General features: G+C 42.8%; 1 protein-coding gene and 1 long non-coding RNA gene across 9 annotated transcripts in view; one reads left to right on the top strand and one right to left on the bottom strand.

The window, feature by feature from the left end:
- Nucleotides 1-27,227, top strand: part of Pdzd2 (PDZ domain containing 2) — a 365,774-nt gene that overhangs the window by 113,021 nt on the left and 225,526 nt on the right. For all 8 annotated transcript variants that reach the window (XM_058572097.1, XM_046422305.2, XM_058572096.1 and 5 more), the window contains one exon: nt 17,825-18,659. In XM_058572097.1, coding sequence (XP_058428080.1) covers nt 18,184-18,659 — 476 coding nt within the window. In that variant the 5' untranslated portion in view covers nt 17,825-18,183. The remainder of the gene's footprint in view (nt 1-17,824; nt 18,660-27,227) is intronic.
- On the bottom strand, nt 22,527-24,252 carry LOC124077793 (uncharacterized). The gene is made up of 2 exons (XR_006846722.2): nt 23,964-24,252; nt 22,527-22,838 (listed from the first exon to the last, which is right to left on the bottom strand). It is a non-coding gene; the product is annotated as an uncharacterized LOC124077793 (long non-coding RNA).

The following is a 27,227-nucleotide window of genomic DNA, read 5'->3' as shown; positions in this document are numbered from 1 at the left end:
GTAGTTATGTCCCCTGTAGTTAGGCCTCCTCTGCCCATCTGTGCTCCTGGTTCTGAAGTTTGTCCTCTGCATCCTGCCCTCAGGGAGTGCAGGCATTGATTGGGTCAATGCAAACATTATGCCCACTTAATAATTGTGTTCCTGATTGAAAATCAATGATTGATTGAAAGATGTTTGAAAGATTGAAAGATGCCTATCTTAGTCCCTTGTGCTGCTATCACAAAATACCTGAGACTGGGTCATTTATAAAGAAAATTTAGTTTTCATGATTCTGAAAACTATAAGTCCAATATCAAAGTGCCAACAAGGTTCCTGTCTGGTGAGGGCTGCTCTCTGCCTCCAAGATGGTGTCTATTTGGGGCATCCTCTGGATGAGATGACTGCTGTGTCCAAATAACAGAAGAGCAAGAGGCCTAAGTTAGTTCCCTCTAACCCATTTATAACACACCAATTCATTCACGAGGACAGAACCCTCTTAATCAACTTCCCAAACCAACTTAATCACTTCCCAAACCACCCCACCTCTTAATACTACCACAGGGGGATTAAGTTTCAACACAGGAATTGGCAGCCACATTCAGACCATTAGTACTTGGGAGCAACAGTGAGACCACCTCCTCACCACCCAGAATGCAGAAATAAATAAGACATGCTTCTATTTTGAGAATTAAACTGGTAAATACAACATCCATGATTAAAAAGCCAGCCTTGGAAAGACCCAAAGTAAAAACAACTGTACATGAAAACACAGAATCCAAAACCGAAGTCACAGTAGTCTTGAAGAGGATGGGCCGAAATGCAATCGTGCCTATAATTCAGAGAAGAGAAATTGGTCTTTATTGATGTCAAGGTGGGCAATGTGGAGAAAGTGCATGGGAATAGAAGGGGGTGATTAATACAGAGGACAGGAAAGAAAACCTGTAGGAGCCAGGGTTGTCTGTAATAAAGGGGAGTCTTGGCTATGCAGACAGTTTCTTTTGCAAAGTGCAGCCTATCTATGGTGGGGGGGGGGGAGAGGCTACTTAATCTGGGAGGCCTCCTCTGCCCATCTGTGCTCCTGGTTCTGAAGTTTGTCCTCTGCATCCTGCCCTCAGGGAATTCAGGCATTCATGGGGTCAATGTAAACATCATGCCCACTTAATAATTGTGTTCCTGATTGAAAATCAATGATTGAGCTCTCTTGCTGGTAACAAGAGAGTGGATACTTTTTCAACGTGCTAACAGAATTCATGATTCTAAGCCCAGAATCCTAAAGATAGGAATGATGGGAAACTTACCAAGATCAAGGTCACCTTATAGCATCTTTCTGTGTACCAATGGCTTTCCCCAGCAATATTGCCCCTCACCTCTAACCCCCAGTACTGGGTCATTGAATCCAGGGGCCCTTTTTATTTTTTATTTTGAGACAGAGTCTCTCTAAGTTGTTAGCCTCAAACTTGTGATCCTCCTGCCTCAGCCTCCCAAATAACTTGGATTACAGGTATGCACCACCACACCCAGCTCCCAGCCATATCTTGTAGCTGTGCACATGCCTCTGCAAAGCAGGATCTTAAATGATGATAGTCCAACCTCCTCCTTTCCCACAGATCCCTCTTGAGGGCAATGTGGAACACCCAGAGTAGAACTTACTTAGGTCATTTTCAGTTTAGTTCGTCTCTGCAATGCCATTCTTGTTTCCTTCTCTGTACTTCATTTGTTTCCCACCCCTATGAAGGACCAAGAGGGTGTCTGAGTAGCTGTGGGGCTCCTGAGGGAGTCAGGGCTAGTGTATCTCAACCCTTCGCGGTCATTTCTTCTCCTTAACTCTGAGTTCATGAATGGAAGAGGTCAAGTGAGGACTCTTCTTTCTCTCACTCCCATGGACTTTGACATGCTTTCTCATTGTCTGAGTCTTTCCCACAGGAAGGATGGGAAAGGGGAGTCTCCCAGAGAGGCACATGGTTGAACCTTTGTGCTCTGTGATCTTGCCTTTTCCTCTGAGGATTCTCTCTGCACCAGGAGCTCTGGCCAGAGCCCTGGAACCCTGTGGTCCGGCCGAGGCAGGGAGGGGCTGGAGCCTGGTCTCCACACCATTTAGGTCCTTGCCAAGTTGGAGAGTGGATGGGGCCTCGGAGGAGACACCAGATTTCCTACATACCCCACCCTCCAGGCAAGCTCCTCCCACTTCATGAAACTTTGGTTCTTTCTGCTGCTCCAAAGAGTCTTTATTTACGAGGATATATTTCTTCTTTTCTTCCAAAGAGCTGGACTAGGGTTATAAGCACATGAATGTAAAACCACCCCTGGGGCTCCCCTCCTCCCTTTGTCTTGGCAGATACTCAATATCTGATAAAGCAATTTGGCCCATCTCCTCTGCAGTTTAAAACATCCATGTGTTGTGTGTGTGCTTCTTAAGGAGGCCAGTAACTCCATCCCTGACTCACTAACTCAGCTCTGAAGTCCGAGAGAATGCCGGAGCTGGAAGGAAACTTTGTAAAACCACCTCATTTGGCAGATAAGGAAACTGAGTCTCAAAGATTTTAAAGGACTTGCCTGGAGACCTATAGCTAGCTAATAGTAAAGGGCATTCCTGACTATTATACATATTTAAGTTTTGTTATTAATAATGAGGTCAGATCTTGTACAGTTATATCCAAAGAATTTAAATACAGTAACTAGATTAGGTACCAAAAAGTCTACACACAGAAACATCTGAACAGCATGATCACTCTAAAAGGATTTGTGCAAGAACCATTCTTTGTTATTGTTGTTGTTTTAACATCATTCCAGGGTAATGGAAACAGAACTTATTAATGCATGCTCTAAGTTGAGAGTGTGATCTACAGGGTTGTAGATGACAGGTTGGTGGCATCATGGCTGCCCAGTCTGTTCAAGGTGGACAGGACAGTCTGATTACAGTAGTGTGTCACAGTGAGCTCATGGATGTCTGGCAATTAACACTGCTGCTGTCATTGTTCTCAGCCATTCAGCAGAGAGCAGCTGTCTCGAGGTGTGGGATGGCCATTGTATAGATGTACACCTGCCATCGATGCCCTTTCCACAGTTATTATGCAAGATCTTTCAGAATCCACATACCTGAGCTCCAGAAATAGTACTAACCTGGAACATGCCAAATCCTGACATTTCAAGTAAATGATCTTAAACTGCAGGTTCATAAACGTGTTTCAGTATTTGAAGTCACAGCAAATATATTTTAGAAGTGGATGGGGAACCGAAATTACTTCTAATATTCATTTTGATTATCTGGACCCAAACCATTTTCTTGCACTCAGCTTATTTGAGAGGAAGCACTCATAAACCTACCTGCAATTTCCATTCATTCCCATTTTTTGTTATTTGGACAAATGGTTCATTTTTTGAAGATATACAGTATTTGCAAATAGTAGAATCTCAAAACAGCTGCCAAGTTGGGATTTTTTTTTTCATTTTATTCATTTTTCCTCCTTTCCTCTATTCTTCAAGGGTCATTGGACCCAAGCACCAAAGGAACTCAGGCCTGTCTTGAATGAGTCAGATGAGTATGCTTCTCATCTGTAAAATTAAAGGCCAGATGGGGTAATTCCTGAAGTCCTTCCTAGGTCCTCACCTTCTATCATTTATCTGGGAAACATCTCTCATCCCAGCAGCCCCTGAAAAACCATGCTTCCCAAATCCATCATGCATCCTCAAATGCACCTTTCATGACCCTTACCATACTTCGCTGTAACTGCTTCTTTTATAGTCTCTTTCTGGTGGAGCTCAGCCAACCTGGGTCTGCCCAGCCTCACACAGCACCTGGCACAATCAATAGTGGTTGCATGAAATAAAGTGGTGATCAGATCCTTCTCCTGTCTCTTGGGCGCATCCTCCAGTTAGTGGCCAGTCAGCCATGTAGAGAGATAAAAACCAGCCAGTACTTTGATCCTCCAAAACAAGCCCACTTCAGGGAGTCATGAGGGTTTGTATTTGCAATGTTTCTCAATTTCTTGTAAGTTTGTCATAACACCTGGGGCTTCACAATGGTGCTGACAAAACATTGGAAGAATTCATGTGTGATTTCAGCTCTTATTTTATTTGTTTTGGATTCTGGTTGTTTTTGGTGGTTTTTGTTTTGGTGTGGTTTAGTTTGGTTTTTGGTGTCCCAAAATCAAAATAGTAACTCAACTACTATGAATAAAGTAGCAGGGCTAAAGTTGAAAGACTCAGGATTATATTCTAGGTCTTGAATCTAAGGGTAAAGAGGGAATTAAAATAATGAATTTATTAAGGGTTTTATTCAACTGTAACAGAATGTCTAATTAACAAGGCTTTAATAAGGTACATTTTTTTATTGGTTGTTCAAAACATTACAAAGCTCTTGACATATCATATTTCATACATTAGATTCAAGTGGGTTATGAACTCCCATTTTTACCCCAAATACAGATTGCAGAATCACATCGGTTACACATCCACATTTTTACATAATGCCATATTAGTAACTGTCGTATTCTACTACCTTTCCTATCCTCTACTATCCCCCTCCCCTCCCCTCCCATCTTCTCTCTCTACCCCATCTACTGTAATTCATTTATCTCCTTGTTTTTTTTCCCATTCCCCTCATAACCTCTTATATGTAATTTTGTATAACAATGAGGGTGTCCTTCCATTTCCATGCAATTTCCCTTTCCTCTACCTTTCCCTCCCACCTCATGTCTCTGTTTAATGTTAATCTTTTCCTCCTGCTCTTCCTCCCTGCTCTGTTCTTAGTTGCTCTCATTATATCAAAGAAGACATTTGGCATTTGTTTTTTAGGGATTGGCTAGCTTCACTTAGCATAATCTGCTCTAGTGCCATCCATTTCCCTGCGAATTCCATGATTTTGTCATTTTTTAGTGCTGCGTAATACTCCACTGTGTTGCAGTAATTCACTTGCAGGTCAGCATGGGAAAAGAAAGAAGAAGCAGAGCAAGCAAAGCAGCAGCAGAAAAAAAGTCCTTTATTGTGTACAAGCAATCTTTTTATAGTATTGTGAACAAAGAAGTCAGCCTTCCAACATCAATAAATCAGGTCTTTCAGCTAATTAAACATAGCATACAGAAGTTTTACTTTCTAATCAGAAGTGACCCGCTTCTCATGGCTAATCTATTCTCGGCCGGGAGTATGTTGAGCTCTGCTCTTTGTTAAGAACAGATAATAAAATTTTTCTCAGCGCCCTCCTAGCCCACTTGGCAGAACATCCCGTTTGCAGGTAAGTCCTCCCAAGGACAGCAGACACCTTGTTTTCAAGCATGTCCACAGTTACCTTATCTAAACCTTGAAGGAGCCTCTCGTTTGCAAGTAGGCCCTCCCAAGGACAGCAGACACCTCGTTTTCAAGCATGTCCACTGTTACCTATCTATACCTTGACAGAATATCTTGTTTGCAGGCAGACTCCATCAAGGACAGTAATAGTAACGCAGTTACATCTGATTCTCTACACACTGTGTATAAATGCCGCATTTTTTTTATCCATTCATCTATTGAAGGGCATCTGGGTTGGTTCCACAGTCTAGTTATTGTGAATTATGCTGCTATGAACATCGATGTGGCAGTGTCCCTGTAGTACGCTCTTTTAAGGCCTTCAGGGAATAGTCCGAGAAGGGCAATAGCTGGGTCAAATAGTGGTTCCATTCCCAGCTTTCCCAGGAATCTCCATACTGCTTTCCAAATTGGCCGCACCAATTTGCAGTCCCACCAGCAATGTACAAGAGTACCCTTTTCCCCACGTCCTCGCCAGCACTTGTTGTTGTTTGACTTCATAATGGCTGCCAATCTTACTGGAGTGAGATGGTATCTTAGGGTGGTTTTGATTTGCATTTCTCTGACTGCTAGAGATGGTGAGCATTTTTTCATGTACTTGTTGATTGATTGTATGTCCTCCTCTGAGAAGTGTCTGTTCAGGTCCTTGGCCCATTTGTTGATTGGGTTATTTATTATCTTATTGTTTAATTTTTTGAGTTCTTTGTATACTCTGGATATTAGGGCTCTATCTGAAGTGTGAGGAGTAAAAATTTGTTCCCAGGATGTAGGCTCCCTATTTACCTCTCTTATTGTTTCTTTAGCTGAGAAAAAAACTTTTTAGTTTAAGTAAGTCCCATTTGTTGATTCTTGTTATTAACTCTTGTGCTATGGGTGTCCTATTAAGGAATTTGGAGCCCGACCCCACAATATATAGATCGTAGCCAACTTTTTCTTCTATCAGACGCAGAGTCTCTGATTTGATATCAAGCTCCTTGATCCATTTTGAGTTAACTTTTGTGCATGGCGAGAGGAGGGGATTCAGTTTCATTTTGTTGCATATGGATTTCCAGTTTTCCCAGCACCATTTATTGAAGATGCTATCCTTCCTCCATTGCATGCTTTTAGCCCCTTTATCAAATATAAGATAGTTGTAACTTTGTCGATTAGTCTCTGTGTCCTCTATTCTGTACCATTGGTCTACCCGCCTGTTTTGGTACCAGTACCATGCTGTTTTTGTTACTATTGCTCTGTAATATAGTTTGAAATCTGGTATCGCTATACTGCCTGATTCACACTTCCTGCTTAGAGTTGCTTTTGCTATTCTGGGTCTTTTATTTTTCCATATGAATTTCATGATTGCTTTATCTATTTCTACAAGAAATGCCGTTGGGATTTTGATTGGCATTGCATTAAACCTATAGAGAACTTTTGGTAATATCACCATTTTGATGATGTTAGTTCTGCCTATCCATGAACAGGGTATATTTTTCCATCTTCTAAGATCTTCTTCTATTTATCTCTTTAGGGTTCTGTAGTTTTCATTGTATAAATCTTTCACCTCTTTTGTTAGGTTGATTCCCAAGTATTTTATTTTTTTGAGGATATTGTGAATGGGGTGTTTTTCCTCATTTCCGTTTCAGAAGTTTTGTCACTGATATACAGAAATGCCTTTGATTTATGCGTGTTGATTTTATATCCTGCCACTTTGCTGAATTCATTTATTTGTTCTAGTAGTTTTTTTGTAGACCCTTTTGGGTCTTCTAGGTATAGAATCATGTCATCCGCATATAGTGATAATTTAAGTTCTTCTTTTCCTATTTTTATGCCTTTAATTTCTTTCATCTGTCTAATTGCTCTGGCCAGTGTTTCGAGAACTATATTGAATAGAAGTGGTGATAGAGGGCATCCCTGTCTTGTTCCAGATTTTAGAGGGAATGCCTTCAATTTTTCTCCATTCAGAATGATGCTAGCCTGAGGCTTAGCAAAGATAGCTTTTACAATGTTGAGGTATGTTCCTGTTATCCCTAGTTCTTCTAATGTTTTGAACATAAAGGGATGCTGTACTTTGTTGAATGCTTTTTCTGCATCTATTGAGATGATCATATGGTTCTTATCTTTAAGTCTATTGATGTGGTGAATAACATTTATTGATTTCTGTATGTTGAACCATCCTTGCGTCCCAGGGATGAATCCTACTTGATCATGGTGCACAATCTTTTTGATATGTTTTTGTATCCGATTCGCCAGAATTTTATTGAGGATTTTTGCATCTAGGTTCAGTAGAGATATTGGTCTGTAGTTTTCTTTCTTTGAGGTGTCTTTGTCTGGTTTCAGAATCAGGGTGATGTTGGCCTCATAGAATGAATTTGGAAGAGCTCCCTCTTTTTGTATTTCCTGAAATAACTTGAAAAGTATTGGTATTAATTCTTCTTTAAACGTTTTGTAAAACTCTGCTGTATACCCATCCGGTCCTGGGCTTTTCTTGGTTGGTAGTCTTTTGATGGCTTCTTCTAGTTCATCCATTGATATTGGTCTGTTCAAATTGTGTGTATCCTCCTGACTCAGTCTGGGCAAATCATATGACTTAAGAAATTTATCGATGTCTTCACTATCTTCTATTTTATTGGAATATAGGTTTTCAAAATAATTCCTAATTATCTTCTGTATTTCTGTAGTATCTGTTGTGATGTTGCCTTTTTCATCCCATATGTTAGTAATTTGAGTTCTCTCTCTTCTTCTCTTCGTTAGCATGGCTAAGGGTCTGTTGATCTTATATATTTTTTTGAAGAACCAACTTTTAGTTTTGTCAATTTTTTCAATAGTTTCTTTTGTTTCCATTTCATTGATTTCCGCTTTGAATTTAATTATTTCTTGCCTTCTGCTACATTTGCTGTTGTTTTGCTCTTCCTTTTCTAGGGCTTTGAGATGAAGTGTGAGCTCATTTATTTGTTGTTTTTTTCTTTTTTTGAGGAATGGCCTCCAGGCGATGAATTTCCCTCTTAAAACTGCTTTCATTGTGTCCCATAGATTCCGATATGTTGTGGCTGTATTTTCATTTATCTCTAAGAATTTTTTTGATTTCCTCCTTTATGTCTTCTGTAACCCACTGATCATTCAGTAACATATTGTTCATTTTCCATGTGATGTAGGATTTTTCCTTCCTTCTTTTATCATTGATTTCCAGTTTCATTCCATTATGATCAGATAAAATGCATGGTATTATCTCCACCCCTTTATATTTACTGAGGGTTGCCCTATGGCATAATATATGGTCTATTTTTGAGAAGGATCCATGTGCTGCTGAGAAAAAAGTATATCCACTTGATGATGGTTTATATATTCTATATATGTCAGTTAAGTCTAGGTTATTGATTGTGATATTGAGTTCTATAGTTTCTTTATTCAGCTTTTGTTTGGAGGATCTGTCCAATGGTGAGAGAGGTGTGTTGAAGTCACCCATAATTATTGTGTTGTGGTCTATTTGATTCTTGAACTTGAGGAGAATTTGTTTTATGAACGTCGCAGCACCATTATTTGGTGCATAAATATTGATAATTGTTATGTATTGTTGGTGAATGGTTCCATTTAACAGTATATAATGTCCTTCCTTATCCCTTTTGATTAACTTAGTCTTGAAGTCGATTTTATTCGATATGAGGATGGCCATCCCTGCTTGCTTACGAGGACCGTGTGCGTGGTATATTTTTTCCCAAACTTTCACCTTCAGCCTGTGTATGTCTTTTCCAATCAGATGTGTCTCCTGGAGGCAGCATATTGTTGGATTTGTTTTTTTAATCCATGTTACCAGCCTATGTCGCTTTATTGGAGAGTTTAGGCCATTAACGTTTAGAGTTACTATTGATAGATGGTTTGTACTTCCAGCCATGTTTGATTATTTATCTTTTTTTTTTTAATTTAGTTTGTTTCTCCATGATTAGCTTTCCCCCCGCCCTCTGTCTTTACTGAGGCACTTCCCACTGATGGTTTTGGTTATTGTTTTTCATTTCTTCCTCGTGTAGTGTTTTGCTCAAGATGCTTTGCAATGCTGGTTTTCTGGCTGCAAATTCTTTTAACTTTTGTTTATCATGAAAGATTTTTATTTCGTTGTTGTACCTGAAACTTAATTTTGCTGGATACAAGATTCTTGGTTGGCATCCATTGTCTTTCAGTGTTTGAAATACGTTGTTCCAGGATCTTCTTGCTTTCAGCGTCTGTGATGAAAAATCCGTTGTTAACCTTATTGGTTTACCCCTGAATGTAATCTGCCTCCTTTCTCTTGTAGCTTTTAATATTTTCTCTTTGTTCTGTATATTGGATATCTTCATAACAATGTGTCTTGGCGTTGGTCTACTGTGATTTTGTATGCTCGGTGTCCTGTATGCATCTACAATTTGTATATACATTTCCTTTTTTATTTCTGGAAAGTTTTCTATAATTATTTCATTCAGCAGGTTACTCATTCCCTTGGTTTGAACCTCTATACCTTCCTCTATCCCGATGACTCTTAAGTTTGGTTTTTTTTTTATGTTATCCCATATCTCTTGGATGTTTTTCTCGTGATTTTTGAACCAGCCTTTCTGAGTTGGCTAGACTCTTTTCAAGATGATATATTTTGTCTTCATTATCTGACGTTCTGGCTTCTACTTGCTCCACTCTGTTAGTGATACTCTCATTTGAGTTTTTAATTTGGTTTATAGTTTCCTTCATTTCTAGAATTATTGTTTGATTTTTTTATAATCTCTATCTATCTCCTGATAAAGATGCTTAATTTCTTCTTTTATCTGTTTATGTAATTCATTTTTAATGTGTTCTTTCACTGTTTGAATTTGCTGTCTCATATCCTCTTTGAGGTTACATTCCATCTGTCTAAGGTATTCCTTGAGTTCTTTATTTGACCATTTTCTGATGCCTCTAGGTCCTCCTGAATATTTAGGCTGTCCTGCATTGTTTGTACTCCTTTTCTTCCTTGCTTTTTCATGCTGCTCATGTTACTTCTTGTTCTGTTTGACTGCTGAGTTACTGTTTATTCCTATAAATTTATTTGATGCTTGGGAGGAAAGGTATTAGAAGGGAAGGGAAGAAGTCACTAAAGAGAATGAGAGTAGGCAGGTAGAATCAAGGAAGGGGGAATAAGGAAATTGAAAAGAAATGAAAAGACAAAAGAAAAAATAGAAAATAAAATAAATTTAAAAAATAATTTAAAAAATTTTTTTTAAAAATTTAAAAAACAACAAAAAAATGAAAATGAAAAAAACCCAAATTAAAAAAAAATTAATTAATGCAGTCTTAGAGTTTGATTAACTTCTCTTCCAGTAGGTGGAGCTGTTCCCACCGGGCCAAGATTCTCCTCTCAATACGCGGGAACCAATCACTGTGCCGCAGCTACTCCTCCCAGACTGGGCGGGTCTCCAATCCTGAGTGCCTAGGGCCTTCTCTTGTGTCTAGTCACTTCCCCACTTTTCCTCAAGCCAGGCCCCGCTCACCAGTGACACTCACCACAATACTGGCTACACGCCAGGTCTGCTGCTCCCGGGAGCCCTGTTTTCATGAACGACTGGGCACACTCTCCCTGTTTGCCATTCCCTCAGACCCTCAGTTTGTAGAGCTTGGGGCTGAGAACCCTCAGCGAATTTTGCTAGCCCTCCGGTAGCCACGCCCCCGGTAGCTGGTGCAAGAGACCTCAGTTGTCAGCACTGGAGGGAGCGGTAGCCAGGAGTTCCACACCGCAGGTCCCGAGCCACTCCTGATTCCCTCCGTCTGGCTATCGCGCTCACCTGAGAGCTGGGAGGGGCCCTTAAGGTTTCCCCACTGTGTGGAGAGGGAAGGCTAGGGGTTACACACCTGTTGCCGCTGGTTTCAATGGAGTTATCTCCTCCGCTGCATTCTGGTGACGTCAGTTCTCTGCCATGGTGGTATCCCATGCAAATGGCAACAGTTTGTTCCCTTTGCCAGGTGACCAATGCAATGGGTGGGTCCTGACTGGCTCTCCCAAGTCCTGTTTCAATCCTGTGGCCACTGCCTATGAAGGCTCGGTTGGCATTAACCTACGTAGGTTCAGAAGGGCCCACCAGTTGTTTCAGCGGGATCGTTTAGTGCTGAGTCACAGCAGTTTGTCTGCAAGAAGCAGGCGAACGGGAGCTTGAATTCAGCCGATCCGGGCTCGGTGTGTGTTCTGAGAGGCCCAGACTGTTCACCCCAGATCCACGTCAGCTCAGCATTGCCTAGTGATCCTGAGCAAACAGCATTTAGACGGTTTACGACTCCCTATGCCTGCACAGCTGAAGAGGTCAGAGACTTGATCTCTCTGCGCCCACCGCCATGTTGGATCCCAGGTACATTTTTTTTAACCTCACATAACCTGGAGGTAGAATGGCTGGGTTTGGCACAGCTGCTAAAGAACACCAGACCTTTGCCTTATCACAAGATGGTTACCAAAAGCACCAGTCATCATGTATGCACTTTAAGCAAGAGAAAAGGCAAAAGAGCTTGCATTTATTTTTATTTTTTTTTTAAATATTTTTTAGTTATAGATGGGCACAATACCTTTATTTATTCATCTTTATCTGGTGCTGAGGATGGAGCCCAGGTCCTCACCCATGCTTGGCGAGCATTCTACTGCTGAGCCACAATCCCAGCCCCAAAGAGCTTTCATTTAAAGGAACTTTCCTGGAAACCCTACAGACAACTTAATGGGCTAGGACTCTATCTATGGTTTCCACTCTCTCAAGCAAGAAGCAGATCTTTGGCTAGATACTTCCTCCTCAAACACAAATTGGTTTCTAATAGGAAAGGGATAGACGGGATGATGGGTAGGTACTAGCAGTCTCTGCCTCAGTCCCCTTGTTTGGTTTCCAACATAGCTGACTTTCCATGCCTGAAATAGACTCCCCATTCCCAGTGGAGATAGCACCCAGGCCTATTGAGTCAGCATACCCAGATGAGAGCCCTGGGTGTCTGGTGGTGTGTGGCCCTCTCCCTCAGTCCTAGATCTCACTCCCTACAACAAGCCCCAAAGCACTCAACAGACACTTCTGGGAAAACATAGAATGACTACAAAATGAACCTGCCTTTACAAAAGAAGGGATGGAGAAGACAGCAGTCACTGTGGGTAGCAATGGCTACAACCTCCAATAACAGTGAGAGTCCACAGGCTGGCCAGGCAGCAGCCCTTGCTCTGGTGAAAGGAGCGCTGTCCATTGCCCTCTGTGGCCCTTGCCTCTGACTGGCAGGTTATTCCTCCTTCATTAACCTCTATGGTCTCCTCTTTCCCAGGCTATGAATTTCAGGGGAGAAAGTTTCAAGGTTTCTAAAGGAATTGAACCACCCACCCCAGGCTGTTGCAAACCAGGTTTGGGGTGCTTCAGGCAGAACAATTCCCTCAAGTGTAGTAGGTGTCTAGTCTACGTGTTTCTGGTCAGTTCCTGATGATGTGTAGCTTCACTTTCTAACTCAGGGGCTGTGCCCTCTCCCTGCATTATAACTTCACACCTGCTACTTACTGAATGTATGCTGCAGGGGACAGTTGAAACAATGGTATTTGGTGCATTTTTCCAGGAGATAACCAAATCCCAAACCCATTACTCCAGACTCATTTCCTTCTGATAAAACTGGTTTTGTAGTACTCCAAGGTCTGTAATGCAGGTCTCTTGGGCAGTTTAGATTTCAGGCTGGATGTCCAGAGTGCCTTCCTTAAGAAAGTGGTACTTCTCTCCATCTCTGAGTAACTTCAGAACTGAGGCTCTAGATTCTGCTTCAAGAGACAAAGTACCTACCAAAAATCTAATTTTTCCCTGCCATTTTCCCTAAGTCCATGACCTCAGTTGACACATATATGACTTTCCAGGGTACAGTTGGCAGTGTGACCGAGTACTTCACATCACATTGCCAGGTCACCACTTTCCAATCTGCAAACCCAAGTTCTTTACATCTGCTTCCTAACTTCCCCTGCTCAGCCAATTCCATGTTTTAGATTCTGTTACTTTTAGTTCTCCCACTTCCAGCTACCAGATTCTGTATTTATTTGAGGCCTCATTGAGCTAATTGATTAGATTTAGAAAAATCCAGGGAAAAGTGAGTTAAAGAAGATGGGGGTGATTTTTTTCTTTCATTTCTGTCTTATTCTCTAAGGAGTGTTGGTGTAAGCCCCACCCCAAAATTTCACTTTCATCTCATTGACTAGAAATTTTCTGTATAACTAACTCTACCTGCAAGAGAAGCTGTGTTTTAGTTGAAACATTGCCACTCCCACAAAATGAAGGAGGAGGGTTGGGTATCTGGTGGTCTGTCACAAACTTCTGGCATAAACTGTGTGTTTATTTATCATATGAGGCCCATGGGAGCCACCAAGCTGGGAAGGTGGTAAGTAGGTCAAGAGGGTGAGATCAGAAGCAGGCAGGATGCTGATGGAGAAGAGCAAGGCCAGGACAGTCCCCATCAGTATGCCATCCACTCACATCCAACCTGGCAGCTGTGTGTGAAAAGACCCCTTGGAAGGTTGCAGGAGGTTCTGAATGTGTTGAAGACTTCACATTCCTAGAAGTTAAGATCTGTGTTTATTTGCCTTGATCAGCCTAACTATACACCCAGGAGGACTCTTCATTCCAGAAATAATCCTGGATAATGCTAACCAAAGGAGAAAGCACCAAGTAACTCCACAGGGAGATTCACTGTGTCCTAGGGCATCCCCAATCCTAAGGTGACTCCTGGTTCCCATCTTGATCATGTCGATTTGGAGGGAATTGTGAACCTTTGCCTCCTACATTTAGTCTCCTCTCTCCTTTTCCTGTGGTAAATTGTTGAAACCAACCAATGTTTTTAGGCTAACCCCAAAGTTATCTTCTCCAGAGAAACATTTTTCCGAAGGTCTGGGTAAGAAGACATGGCCCTTCCTTTACCTACCTTGTGATACCACCCATCAGCCCGTGTGGCCAGCTGTGGCAGGTGTGTCTCCCAAACACAGCCTGAGCCATATGCCCTGAGTTCTGCCCCGTGTCTGGCACAAAATAATTCCCCAGTGAAAGGTTCATTGAATCAAATTGCCAACCAGCCTTCTCCATCAAAGAAAGCTTTCGCCTCCGTTCTCCATAAATATAGAAAAATGATCCCTTTCACTCTCCTCTCTGAATTTCACTCTCTCCCAGAGAAAGTCAATATAAACCATGCCATCCAAGGTGGAAAACATTCTCCAGCCTGCTCAGGAAGTGATTTATTTAACAAGGAATAATAACACATGGGCCAAGTGTCAGAAGCCCTGTCAGTAATAAATGACCTTATTACTCAGACACCAAAAAGATATTTCCAATAGAGTGTGTTTTGAGTTTCCAAAGAACTTGAATGTCAACTATTAATTGGTTCCAAATAAATCAAAAGCTTAGCAAATACCTACATAATTATACAGCACTTAAAAAGAAATGCAAGATCAAAAAAAAGATAATTCATGTATGTGCAAAGATTGAATGTCTCCTTTGGCCAAAATAAGTAACACCTCTCACTGAAAAATAACTTTACTCACAGATATATTAAAATCTTATGAACAAATCAAAACATTTTCATCAGGTCTAACGGCTCTTATGAGTCTCCTTTTTCTCATCTGTACAATGATCCGTGAGGTCTCTCAGACCCAGCAAGGTTTCCTTGAATACAGGGATACTATCTTCTTCTTCAGCAGCGTGTTCCCTTCCTCAGCTTAGCACCTATCACATTGTAGACGATCAATAATTTAGAAAAAAACATTCTGAAGGTCCTTTAAATTAAATGTTTAATGTCTTGAGATTCAAGGTGCTAGTCACAATTCAGATGATTCCATACATAGAAAACAGGTGTAAATATCATGGGCAAGCTGCTCTTTAAATAGGTCTGAGGAAAACCAAACTTAAGAGTAGTAGAGAATTTCTTTTTCCTAGTGTCAATTTGTGTTCACACATCCATTCATTCACCAAGTATTTATAGAACATACATGAATAACCAGGCCTTGAATGTGTCACTGTGAGTGTGCTATCAATATGGCAAATGTCTTACCCTGGAGGAATTCGTGATATAGCGGAAGCACAAATAAATGGAAATTATAGGCTGGAGGTGTAATTCAGTGGTCATATACTTAGCATATACTCAGCCTAGGGTTCAAACTCCATAACCCCCCCCAAAATCTTAGAATAAATGAAAATTAGTATATAATATATATGACAACCCTCAGCAGAATCAAGAAGTTGCTGGGTGCCAAGTTCAAATAATAATGCACACCCGCGCGCACATCAGTTCATGAGTCCATGTCCATTGGTCCCCAGCTGGGTATCTCATCAAAGCTGGGACAGAGTTCTTCCTTGAAAATCGTGTGCAGAGACTCAGAAGGTCCTACTGCAGGTGGTAAACACTTTTGAGTGTTTGGATGCTCTGAATGGCAATATTCCTGCCTGCTGTGTGCACTGAGATGCAAAGAAATCATCCTGCCAAGAAATAAGGTCAATCCCTGGAGTGCAGCGGTGCAAGGCTGGGGAGAGAAAGCACCCTGGCACCCCCCAGCATTCCTGTTCTTAGCTTCAGGAGCCTGGATGAGGCTGCCTTGCTGCCCTCCCCCTCAGCCTGAAAAAATGCATCAAACTTTACCTTACATTACATTTTAAAATCAAACTACTACAAAGAAAAAGAAAAACAAAACTTTAAGTGAACCTAGAGTTAAATAGACTGGAGTCAGTTTCTGATCTTGGAGGTGAGCAAAGCCGATTGGCTCAGCTTAGACCAGTTGCCCATCTGTAGTCCAATCAGCTTTGGCCAAGGAAGTGCAATCAAAGATGACAACTCTGCTGAGAGTCCAAGCTCCGACTCTGAGAAGTGGTGAAGACAGGGAAGCCGTTTTCAGGAGAGGAAAAATTGTTGAAGCGCAGGACATCCTCACAGTCTTATTCTTATGTAGGTGTTCATAGGCTCCATAATCTTTCAGTTCCATGCCTATAATTGAGAATTTTCCAGTAGTTCTTCTAGTCCTTTATTCTATGTACTCATTTTTCTGGGTTTTTCTATTAACTAGAGAAGTAGAGGGGCCTCATTCACTTGCAACGATTTGAGATGATTCAGGGCACAAGAAAAGTCTGATGATTTCACAATACAGGTGGAGCATCCCTAATTCAAACATCTGAAATCATCCAGAATCTGAAGCTTTTAGAGCACTAATGCGATGCCACAAGTGGAAAATTCCACACCATGAAACTTTGTTTCATTTCAAAATTTATTACAATCGTCTGTAAAGTTACCTTCATCCATATATAAAAGGTACATAGGACACAGAAGTGAATTTAATTTTAGACTTGGATCCCAACCATAAAATATCTCAATATATACTCAACCTGTACTATGAAAAGAGTCATTCTTCAAAAACATCTAATGAAACATCCCAGTAAGCAAAATGTTGACCCTGAGAAGACAGAGACCACAAACCTGAATTTAAAAATATGGATGTCCTCCCATGACTGATCTGTGCAAAGATCTACAAGTTCTCTGGGTTAGTCAGTTTTTTGTCACTGACACAAACAACTTAGAGGAGGAAAATTTTATTTCGGCTCAGAGCTTTCAGTCTATGGTTGGCTGGTTCCATAGCTCTGGGCGTGAGGTGAGGCAGAACGTCATGGTGGAAGAGCATGGTGAAGGAAAGCTCAGGACAGCTGGGAAGCAGAGACAGACAAAGGAAGGGACTAGGGACAAGATATAGTCCCCAAGGGCATGCCCCAGTGATCTTCTTCCTCCAACCATGCTTTGCCTACCCGTGGTTTCCACCCCCTCCCAGTGGTCTGTTCAGCTATTTGTGGGTTAGTTCACTGATAAGATCAGAATCCTCATGATCCAATCTCTTCCCAAAGCTCCACCTCTGGATATTGCTGCGTTGGGGACCAAGCCTTCAACACATGAGTTTTTGGGGGACATTTCATATCCTAACTGTCATAGTCTTCCAAATACAGTTCATTTCATTTGTGAGCAGAACTCTGGCCACTGAGGCCCACTGTGGCAGTCCAATCTATCACATGCAATTCTCCAATTAGATTCCCATCTCAAACAAATAGCCATGGTAATTTAAATCAGTTTTGAGTAGCTTGAAGCTGACAGCCTTAGCATTCAAAATAGATGCTTTGGTTACTGAGGTAATCTATTACCACACTGTTGAAATCTACCAGCTTTCTTGGATCTTCTTTCAGCTCAGTCATGCATCTTCAGGAGAGGTGACATTATTGTCAACAGAGTGGACACTGGTCCAGAACTCTCTGTGACCTTCCAGGGGAGCTTTCCACACTGCCTTCCAGTTGGTTGTGAGTTAGATGGTATGTTGGTGGGGGTTGATGTAGCAAAAAGCATCTCACTTCTTTGCTGATCAGGGACACTTCCTAGAGAAGGTCAGGGTTCCAGAAGCTTCTGCCTGAAAGAAGTGTGTGTTTGCATGGGTGTGGAGGGAGCCACACTGGGGGATGGAGAGAGGCCTTAGGTTCCAACTCGAAAAGCAAACATGGTCCTCCCAAAGCCCAGGGGCCTTGTGTCCTGTGCCACCAGGCTCACTATTTTGATTTTTTGTTTGTTTGTTTGTTTCCTCTTCCTTTCCTAGATGCCAATGAGCCCAGGAAAGGACACACTGTTGCTGCTGCAGGAATACCCAGCTTCCATGGGACGTGTATGGACCCTGCTGTGAAATGAACTCAGCAAGGACTTGTTGGCTATGTCCTCCCTTCCCCTGAGGAGCACCCAGAGCCATCGTTCCTGGGTTTTCCTAATTGTGTCCTGTCCTCTTCTTGCCAAGGTCAACGGGCCAGTCTTGAGTAGGCGTCCCTAGGCTCATCTGCCAGCCTCAACATGCACACAGGCACAGCTGATGACAGCCAGGGTTCCCAAGGGACGTGGGGCCCCACGGGGTCCGGCCCCCAGCCGCAGGACCTTTCATGATGCGGGTGTCCGGGAGTGAGCACCATGCCCATCACCCAGGACAATGCCGTGCTGCACCTGCCCCTCCTCTACCAGTGGCTGCAGAACAGCCTGCGGGAGGGCGGGGACGGGCCCGAGCAGCGGCTCTGCCACGCGGCCATCCAGAAACTGCAGGAGTACATCCAGCTGAACTTGGCCGTGGATGAGAGTGCGGTGCCCCCCGACCTCAGCCCTCCAGAAATGGAGATCTGTACTGTGTACCTCACCAAGCAGCTGGGGGACACAGAGACCGTCGGCCTCAGTTTTGGGAACATCCCTGTTTTCGGGGACTACGGTGAAAAGCGCAGAGGAGGCAAGAAGAGGAAGACCCACCAGGGCCCCGTGCTGGACGTGGGCTGTATCTGGGTGACAGAGCTGAGGAAGAACAGCCCCGCGGGCAAGAGCGGGAAGGTCCGGCTGCGGGACGAGATTCTCTCCCTCAACGGGCAGCTGATGGTCGGAGTGGACGTGAGCGGGGCCAGGTGAGTGGGCGCGGCCCCGGCCGGCGCAGGGGCTGGACCGACCCGTGGTCCGCTTGGGTCTGAAGGGCAAGTCTGCAGCTGCAGCCGTGGGCCCTGTATTCTTCCTCTAAGGGAAGAATACACTGAGTCCAAGTTTCTCTGTATTTCTTTGTTCTCTTTCTTCACTTATTCATGGTATTTCTGTTTTCCCCTGTAACTTGGGATAAGAAAGAGAAGGAACAGGATGTGAAAGGAGTATGAGAAAAGCCACATTGAGTTAGAAGAGGAGGGGACAAGATTGATTCTTTTTCAAGGTTCACTTCTTAGCTCTCTTGAATAATTATGAGATAACATTTATTGAGCTGGGTCTACTGCAGTGGGCATCTGCCAGCCAGTATCTCACTTCATACCCACCTCCAGAGGACAGCTTAGATGAGAAAACTCAGCTTCATGTATCTTGTTCAAGGTCACTGAAGTAAGAGACCAAAACAGACTTGAACCAGTGTCTGCACCACAGTCTGTGCTCCTGACCACTGAGCTATACTTTGTTGTTTTGTGGCCTGTGCACAATTTCATGGATGGTTTATAGCTGCACCAAATACCTCCTTAGCATAATTGCAGACATCAGCAAGGAAATTACTAGAACAAATTAATAAGGCTTCCATCTACCCCCCCAAAAAAGGAAAACAGAAGCCATTTATCAAAGGAAATTCAAATTTTTATACACACCCTGTATTAGGCCAGTCATGGTAGCACACACCTGTGATCCTAGCTACTCAGGAGTTTGAGACAAGAGGATCACAAGTTCAAGGTTAGCCTGTGCAATTTAGACCCCATCTCAAATTTAAAAGTAGAAAGGTGGTAGTGCACATCTAGGTTCAATCCCCAGTACTTCGGGGGGGGGGGGAACTGTTAGTTTAATTTACATTACTATAATTGAAATATCTGACAGAGACTACTTATGAAGAAAAGAGTTTATTTAGTTAAAAGTTCTGAAAGTCCAAGATTGGACAGTCCATTGGTTCAGATTCTGGTGAGGGCCTAATGGTAGATGGTGTCATGACAGGAACAGATAGGTGAGGGGGAAAAGCATGCCACCAGATGGGAAGCAGGAAAGAGACTGGAGTCCCACAGTCACCCCAATCCCAACCTCCCACTAGGCCCCCACCTGTTAATAGTCCACACCCCCTCCCAACATTGCCATACTAGGGATCAAAGCTTCAACACATAACTCTTTGGGGGACAAACCACATCCAAAGCAAGCAGAATCCCTTTGGCAAATTACATCTAGCTTTAGGGTAGAATCTCTTTGAGATTTGGGTACAGTTGTTCCTCCTTTTCTGATGGATATTGGTTCCAGGACCCCCAGTGTATTCTAAAATCCAAGAATTCTCAAGTCCTTTACATACAGTGGTGTCATATTTGCATAATTTCTATAAACTTTAAATAATTTTTGTTTACTTATAATACCTAACAGAATGGAAATGGCATATAGTGGTTCTTCTGTACTCTATAGGGTATAATAACAAGAAAAAAGACTGGCCAGGTGTGGCCTGTAATCCCAGATATTCTGGAGGCTGAGGCAGGAGGATGGCGAATTAGAAGCCAGCCTCAGCAACTTAACAAGACCTTATCTCAAAATAAAATCAAAAGGGCTGGGGATGTGACTCAGTTTGTAAAGCACCCCTCAGTGCAATCCCTTGTTCCAGACACACACACACACACACACACACACACACACACTGCCTGTTCATGCTCTTTTCCTTTTAATATTTTGGATCCACAGTTGGTAGAATCCTCATGAATAAGGAAGACAAATTGTAGTGGGGAGTTTAAAGTGTTTGAAATGTTCTCAAAATGTTTCTTTTTCAATCATTGTAACTGACTGTTTCTATCAACACCAGAATTTCCAACTACCCATGTGGATTTTATCTTAAAAGAGTGGTGATCAGAAATTGGGGTTTTGTAGGGACCCAAGGTATTTCCCTGCTCCTCAGCCAACAGCCCCCTCAGCCTCTTCATCATTATTTGTAAGCAACAAATTTCAGGGGCCAACACACCGACTCCTTGCCCACACTGCCAATCTGATGAAATCATCTATAACATGAGGCATTCTTTTGGGCAATTTGGTCTGTTCCCTCTCTTGAATTTGATTTTAAGTTCAGAATTATCTTCGATGATATTATCAGTTATCCCCCAAAATTCGTATGTCAAAGTCCAAATCCTCAGAACCTCAGAAGGCAACCTTGTCAGGAAGTAGCTCCGTAGCAGATGTGATGAGTTAAGATGAGGTCATACTAGAGTAGGGTGGCCCCTAATGCAATCTGACTGGTGTCATTATAAAAGGCACATTTGGACACAGACACAAGGAGAATGCTAAGTGAAGACTGAAGTTCTGCTGCTGCATGACAGAGAATTACCAGAAGCCGGGAAAGAGCCCTGGAACAGATCTTTCCCTGCACCAGGGGAGTATGGCCCTGCTGTATCCTTGATCTTGGACTTCAAGACTCTAGAACTATGAAATAACACATTTCTGTTTCTTAGGCCACCCCATTTGTGGTGCTTTGTTATGGTGTTAGAGTTAAAGCTTCGTCCCAGGGTTTCATAAACTGACTTCCAGACCACTCCGTATAATCGAATCAAGCCTTTATTGAAGCACACCGGTGGCGGCTGACCAGAACATAAAGCTGTTCCCCTGATCAGCCCCGAACAATTGCAAGGGCACTCGTTATAAGCCTGAAAACCTCAAAAGGGATGTTCAGGGGGTCTAGCCAATGCAAGCAAGCCAGGTTGCAGAAGCGGAACAGTGCAGTCAAGTGGAGGGAAGCCTAACCAATCACAGTTAGCCCAATCACCCCAGTTACAGAGTCCCGTTACCCTAGTTACAGAAACAATGCCCCATTAGGTAGTTCCGTGTTCTTAAAGGTTTCTATAGCAAAAGGAAATGAACATCTTGCCCCAGTCATGACTCTTCTACTTGGCATGGTTGTTTTACAGGATGAAGTCATAAAACAAAATGGAGTCACATTTGCTCCTACTATCACAACGGCAGCCTTAGGAAACTGACACAGGAGATACTTTGACCAGTCACCTTATATCAAGTCAAGTTCCAATTTTCTCCCTGCCACAGGTTCCTTTAGAGCACTGTGTGTTTTTGGAAAGGACACTGAGAATTACGTGTGCTCAGCGTGGGAGGATCAGGTGCACCATGTGCAAGATGAGGTCATGGATTGCTTCTTTCAAAAATTAGTTTAGATCAATTTGGAATGTCCACCTCTGAGGAAAGAACAGGAAATTCATAGACATGGGTGGGTTCGACAGCCTTCTGTGCCCCAGACCCTTAGGAGAACTGAATCCATAACTGCCCCTGAATTACAGGCACTATTCCTGCCTTCTCAACTGGCCCACACGCCTGAGGACCACAGCTGGGTGCTAGGCTCCCGGAGGACTTCTGGGAGGTCCTTGTTCCATATCAGTGATAATGACTTTATCCTGGTGTGAACTTCCAGAGAACTTTCTAGGATGGGGGAAGGACATCAGTTGTGTTTGATGTCACACACCCCATCTTGCAGCCATAGCCCATAACACATCCGAAGAAGGTTCTGTTTGTGAGCTCTATCACCACCCTCTGAGGCAGATAGTGTTTTCTGGAATGTTCTATTTACCTCTGTTTGGTGCAAAAGAACTGCAAAGGTTTTTAGCTTAGTTCCTACAAGGAATACTTTGTAATCCCAGTTACTCCCTCCGCTAGCTTTCTATAAGTAAACCAGATCTGTTCCCTGAGGACAGATTGTTCCAATTGGTAACGAAATGTGGAATTAATTAAAATGAAACCCACACACCAAAACCAAAACAAATAGACTTTTCTAAAAAATAGAAGGGCCCACGTTTCACTTTTAGAATTTATTTATTTTTTTTCAGAATGTGAACTTTGGGCATTTTCATACATTAATAAACATGAACAGAGCAGAGTGCAGAGGACTCAGGCCCGAGAGAGATGGCTCCGGCTTCCAGAACTGCTTGTTGGCCGTGTGACTGTGGAGGTGGATTCCGTTTCCTTAATAGGGCCGTGTAGTGGACGAGCAAAGATGATTTACTCGATGTACTGAGTACAGCATCTGGCACACGGTAGATGTTCAGTCAAAATAGCTTTTCACACCCACCCAGTGGACCTCAGGCAACCTGAACCCAGAGCACATCCTGCAAATGAGAAAAGGCCTTTGAGTTTTGAAAAAGAGAAAAAGCCTCAAACTCTGCCAGTCAGTTCACAGAGAGACAAAGAAAAAGCTTCTGTCACCAAACTGGGGAGATAATCAAATTACAGTAGTCCCCCTTCATCCATGGGGTGCATTCTAAGACCCTCGGTGGATGCCTGAAACCACGGGTAGTACTGAACCCTGTACATACTATGCTTTGTCCTATAGGTACCAATGACAAAGTTTTAAATTAGGCACAGTAAGAGATTAGCCACCATAAGTAATGATCAAATAGAATAATTATAACAATTTACTATAATAAAAGTTATGTGAATGTGGTCTCTCCCTCTCTCAAAATATCTTACTGTACTGAACTGTATTTTGGGATCGTGGTTGGCCACAAATAACTGAAACTATGGGTAAGGGCACTACTGTTTTGCACAACTGGTGTGGCATGGCACCAACCACTTGGAAAGGACCCTGGCATTTGTAGAAACAGTGTCCCTGAGCCCACTAGCCAGAGAGTACTGGAGTGTGAGGAGTGTGTGGTCCTAGAAGAGCCAGGTTCAGGGGCAGGCAGGGGGTCAGAGGGACAAGCTGCCTGGCCCACAAGAGTTCCATGCTGGAAGGACTAGCCGAGTATCAGCCCTGGCCAGAAGTAACCTTCAGCACGGTTCCCCCGTTGCCTTGAAATTGTGTGTAAAATTAAATTTAGGGTTGTTTCCAGCTTAGACTCCGGTTACCCATGGCAACCTAGAGTTCTGTCTGGATTATAGCAGATTTGAAACAGAGTTTCAAGAGGCTGCAAGAAGGTGTTACTTGGAGAAATGACACAGAGAGTGATATAGGCAACAGAGAGGAAGAGTGGTCAGTTAGAGCTTTATTCTAGTCTCTGGGGCCTGCCCACCTGAATGTGCCCAGAGTACCTGATATTCCACGAAGCACTATACAGGTGTAAGAGATGGTCATCCTGATGACCCAGGGACATTAAGGAAAGGCTAAATTATACTCAGCATACTGTTTAAAAAGCCAAAGAAGCGTGTAATACACTTTAGAAAGATTTCCATTACAGAAGGTTAAAAGAAAAACAAGCTTCAGCATTTAAAATTCAATTATCTGGAAAACTCACCATGTGGAACAGCCCATTCCCCGAGGACGTGGTGTAAATGAAGCATTGCAGGACCGTACATTTGCACCCTACTTCATTCTTTTCCGCTTGCTCTCTCCTCATGCTATTTTGTTTCATGCCTGGGTTTCTGGAGGGTGTCCCAGAGTTCACCCAAGTCCTGTTTTCTCATTGTGGCAAGGAGGAAATCGAGGCTTGGGGAAGTGGCTTCCTGAGGTCAAGTGTCTTCGTAGAGAAGAGCAAGGACTGGAATTCATGCCCTCTGACTTGGATTCCAGAACTTTCTCCTTAACACTGTAAATAGGAACCAATAAAATTAGGAGATTTTTTTTGTATAGTTTATTATTTATAATGAAAACAGAAATCAGTTTGCTTTATATGTTCTGTGAGTGGGTGGGGATTGCATCTAGAACCTTCCATTCTTAACAAGAGTTTTGCATATAGCAACTTCATGAAAGGTGTAACTGAGAGCTGGAAGTCACGGCTGGAGCTGGCACTACTCTGGCTCTGAGTGCCACCAGGGCAAGGCTGCAGAGGATCAGAGGATCAGAGGGCCATCGCCTGCCACCTTGTGGTGGAAATCAAGCACAGTGCTTGGGAAAGTGCTGGGAGTTGAGGTCAGGAGTGTGATTCATTGAACGGTGTGTGCTTCACAACTGTGCCATTACAGTGATGCTTTTGGCCTTCACGTCTCTCCCTAGAATGGCAACTTCTTAGCCATCTGCAGGCGCCATGCCCTCCTCTGACTGATGTTCTCGTGTTGCCCAGGAAGTCGCTCCATCCCTCCTAACACACCCTGGTCCTGAGGTCCCCCCACTGGTAGTAGATGAGGAGTGATCCAACAAGCTCTTTGTGGCTGATGGAATTAATTAAAATGAAACTTACCTGGTTTCTCTAACTCGAGCCTCGGGAATCAGGGAGTTTCCAGGGAAAGTGTGAGTGGCAGCAACTAACAGGATGCCAGTCAATGGGTGGTGGGGGGGGGTCTGTTAGAAAACTGGCAGTGTTGGCACACCAAGATCATTGTCACAGCCCAGATCATCATCCCAGCCACTTACAGAGAGGTTTCTGAGGGCCCACTTATGATGGGATAGTTTACATTAAAAGGATAGACTTCTCATTATTTAAGGGTGGAAGTTCAGGGCTACATCCACAGATGCTCTTTGATTTTTATTCCAGTGACCTGTTTCTCTGATGGTACCCAGTCAGAGCTGAATGGGGCATTGCAGCCACCGCTAGGTGACAGACTCCTGCCCTGGAAGGTGGAAAACCAAATATCTCACTTAAGACACTCACTTTTAAAGGGTTAATATTACTTCCACAAATCATAATTGTAAACCATAGAGAGAAAAAAAGATCAAAGTGTCTTAGTGTGATTATGGTGTTAGCTCTGGCTTCAGAACCTTCTGTTTATGGGTACCCCTGGGCCGTTTTCAGGAATCTTGACTTCTACCTCACCTTTCATGTCCAGGTATTAAATAAGTTACAAGCATTTTTATTCTCTCATTTGAGTACCAAATGCCCCCTCATGACTCTCAAGCTTTTTTTTTCCCCCAAAAGAGCTTTGAATTCCAAGCTTTGGCACTGGTTCACCTCTGGTCTGTCCCTTCCGAAGTGGAGGTAACCACATCGCTTGGCTTTGCTTTCATCCTACCCCGACTTGCCAACACAGAAATAAAATGACTTGAGCCCCTGTCTTCTGTTGTTCAGCTGAGGGTGGCTGCCTTCTGGAGAGCAATAAAACCTGATGCCTTAAGGGCCCAAATATATATCACTTGATATAATTTAAAATAAAACAAAGGCCGGGATCTAGTTCAGCGGTAGAGTACTAGCCTGGCATGTGAGAGGCCCTTGATTTGGTCCCCAGGACTGTATAAAATAAAATATAGGTTTTAAGCCAGGTGCAGTGGTGCACCACTATAATCCCAACTACATGGGAGGCTGAGGCAGGAGGATCACAAGTTCAAGGCCAGCCTGGGCAACTTAGACCCTGTCTCAAAATTAAAAAAAAAAAAATTAAAGGGCTGGGGGTGTGGCTCAGTAGTAGAGTACCTCATTCCCAATACCATGAGAAGGAGAAGGAGAAGGAGTTGTTTTTATATAGTTTGATTTCTCCATGAGATTCTTCTTTGAAATGTGATCTTCCTCCAAAGATTTTGAGGACGTGAGTTTAAATCATGCTAATTTAAAATGTTCATGGAGACATAACTACTAGTAGCTTTTAGGGGGACGTCATAACAATGTTGAAATGCACAGAGTAGTACACAAAGGTGTTGCGTATCTTGTGGATTCTGCCATCTTTGATTCTTAGACTCAGATGCCAACCCTATTACATTGGTCTAACAGCCAACTCATCCCACAGGTGCCTATGCAGGGTTTTCTTCACCAAGGAAACAGGAAACGATGACTCTGTCATTTATAATGTCCCTTGGCCTTAAAATGAGCCTTTTCCCTTTGGGGAGAGAGAAGAAGACAAAGTCTGGGTTATTTCCAAGGCTGGAATACAAGGTCTAAGATCAGATGGTTTAAATGGGACTGGGATTTTATTAAGACGCTCTTGACCCGTGGGATCCCAGATGTGTATTCTCAAATGTCCCCGAAAGATGTTCTAACTATCCTGGGGTAGGAGATGGAAAGTGTGTATCCCTAAAACTTCCACTTGGAAAGTACAAGCCTCTGTCGAATTGCGTGGCAGTTCTTGTTTTTCCCGACTCCTGGGTTTTCAGAAGTCCAAGTGTACTTTTCTGCAGTCCTTTTCTAACCCAGCAATGTAGACAGAAAGGACTTCCATGGTGGTCCACCTAAAAATGGCTCATGCCCTAGCACAGAGATTGCCAAAGTGGAAAGCCCAAGAAGATCCATGGGGAAGCAGAAAAAATATTTGCATCCTGAAGTATATTTTTTATCTTAAAAAAATAAGAAATTGAGCTCGACTAATATTTTCAGTATGGATTGACGACAACCTCCTTATTCAATGGGTACATCAGAAGGTCCCTTGTCCTGTATGACCTGTGATGTATTGTGAGGAAAGGGGGAGAGATCCACAAAAGGCCATCACTGCTTAATTCACTTCTGACTTATTTCAAAGGACTGTAGTTGATGTAGGTCCACTCAGTGAAGTAGGTTTATGGATTAAATGACTTTGTTTTAACTTATCAACCTTCACAAAATGGGCAGATAAAATAAAGAAATTCTAGAATGGAAAAAGAGGATTAAAAAGAATGCAATGAATGCAGACACAAGCAAACAATAAGAACATGGCTTAGT

This window comes from Marmota monax, unplaced genomic scaffold, assembly GCF_021218885.2.
Source record: "Marmota monax isolate L192 unplaced genomic scaffold, Marmota_monax_Labrador192_F-V1.1 WCK01_AAM20220418_F8-fsc00077, whole genome shotgun sequence".
Classification (NCBI taxonomy): Eukaryota; Metazoa; Chordata; class Mammalia; order Rodentia; family Sciuridae; genus Marmota; species Marmota monax.
This window is presented reverse-complemented; position numbering and strand designations above follow the sequence as displayed.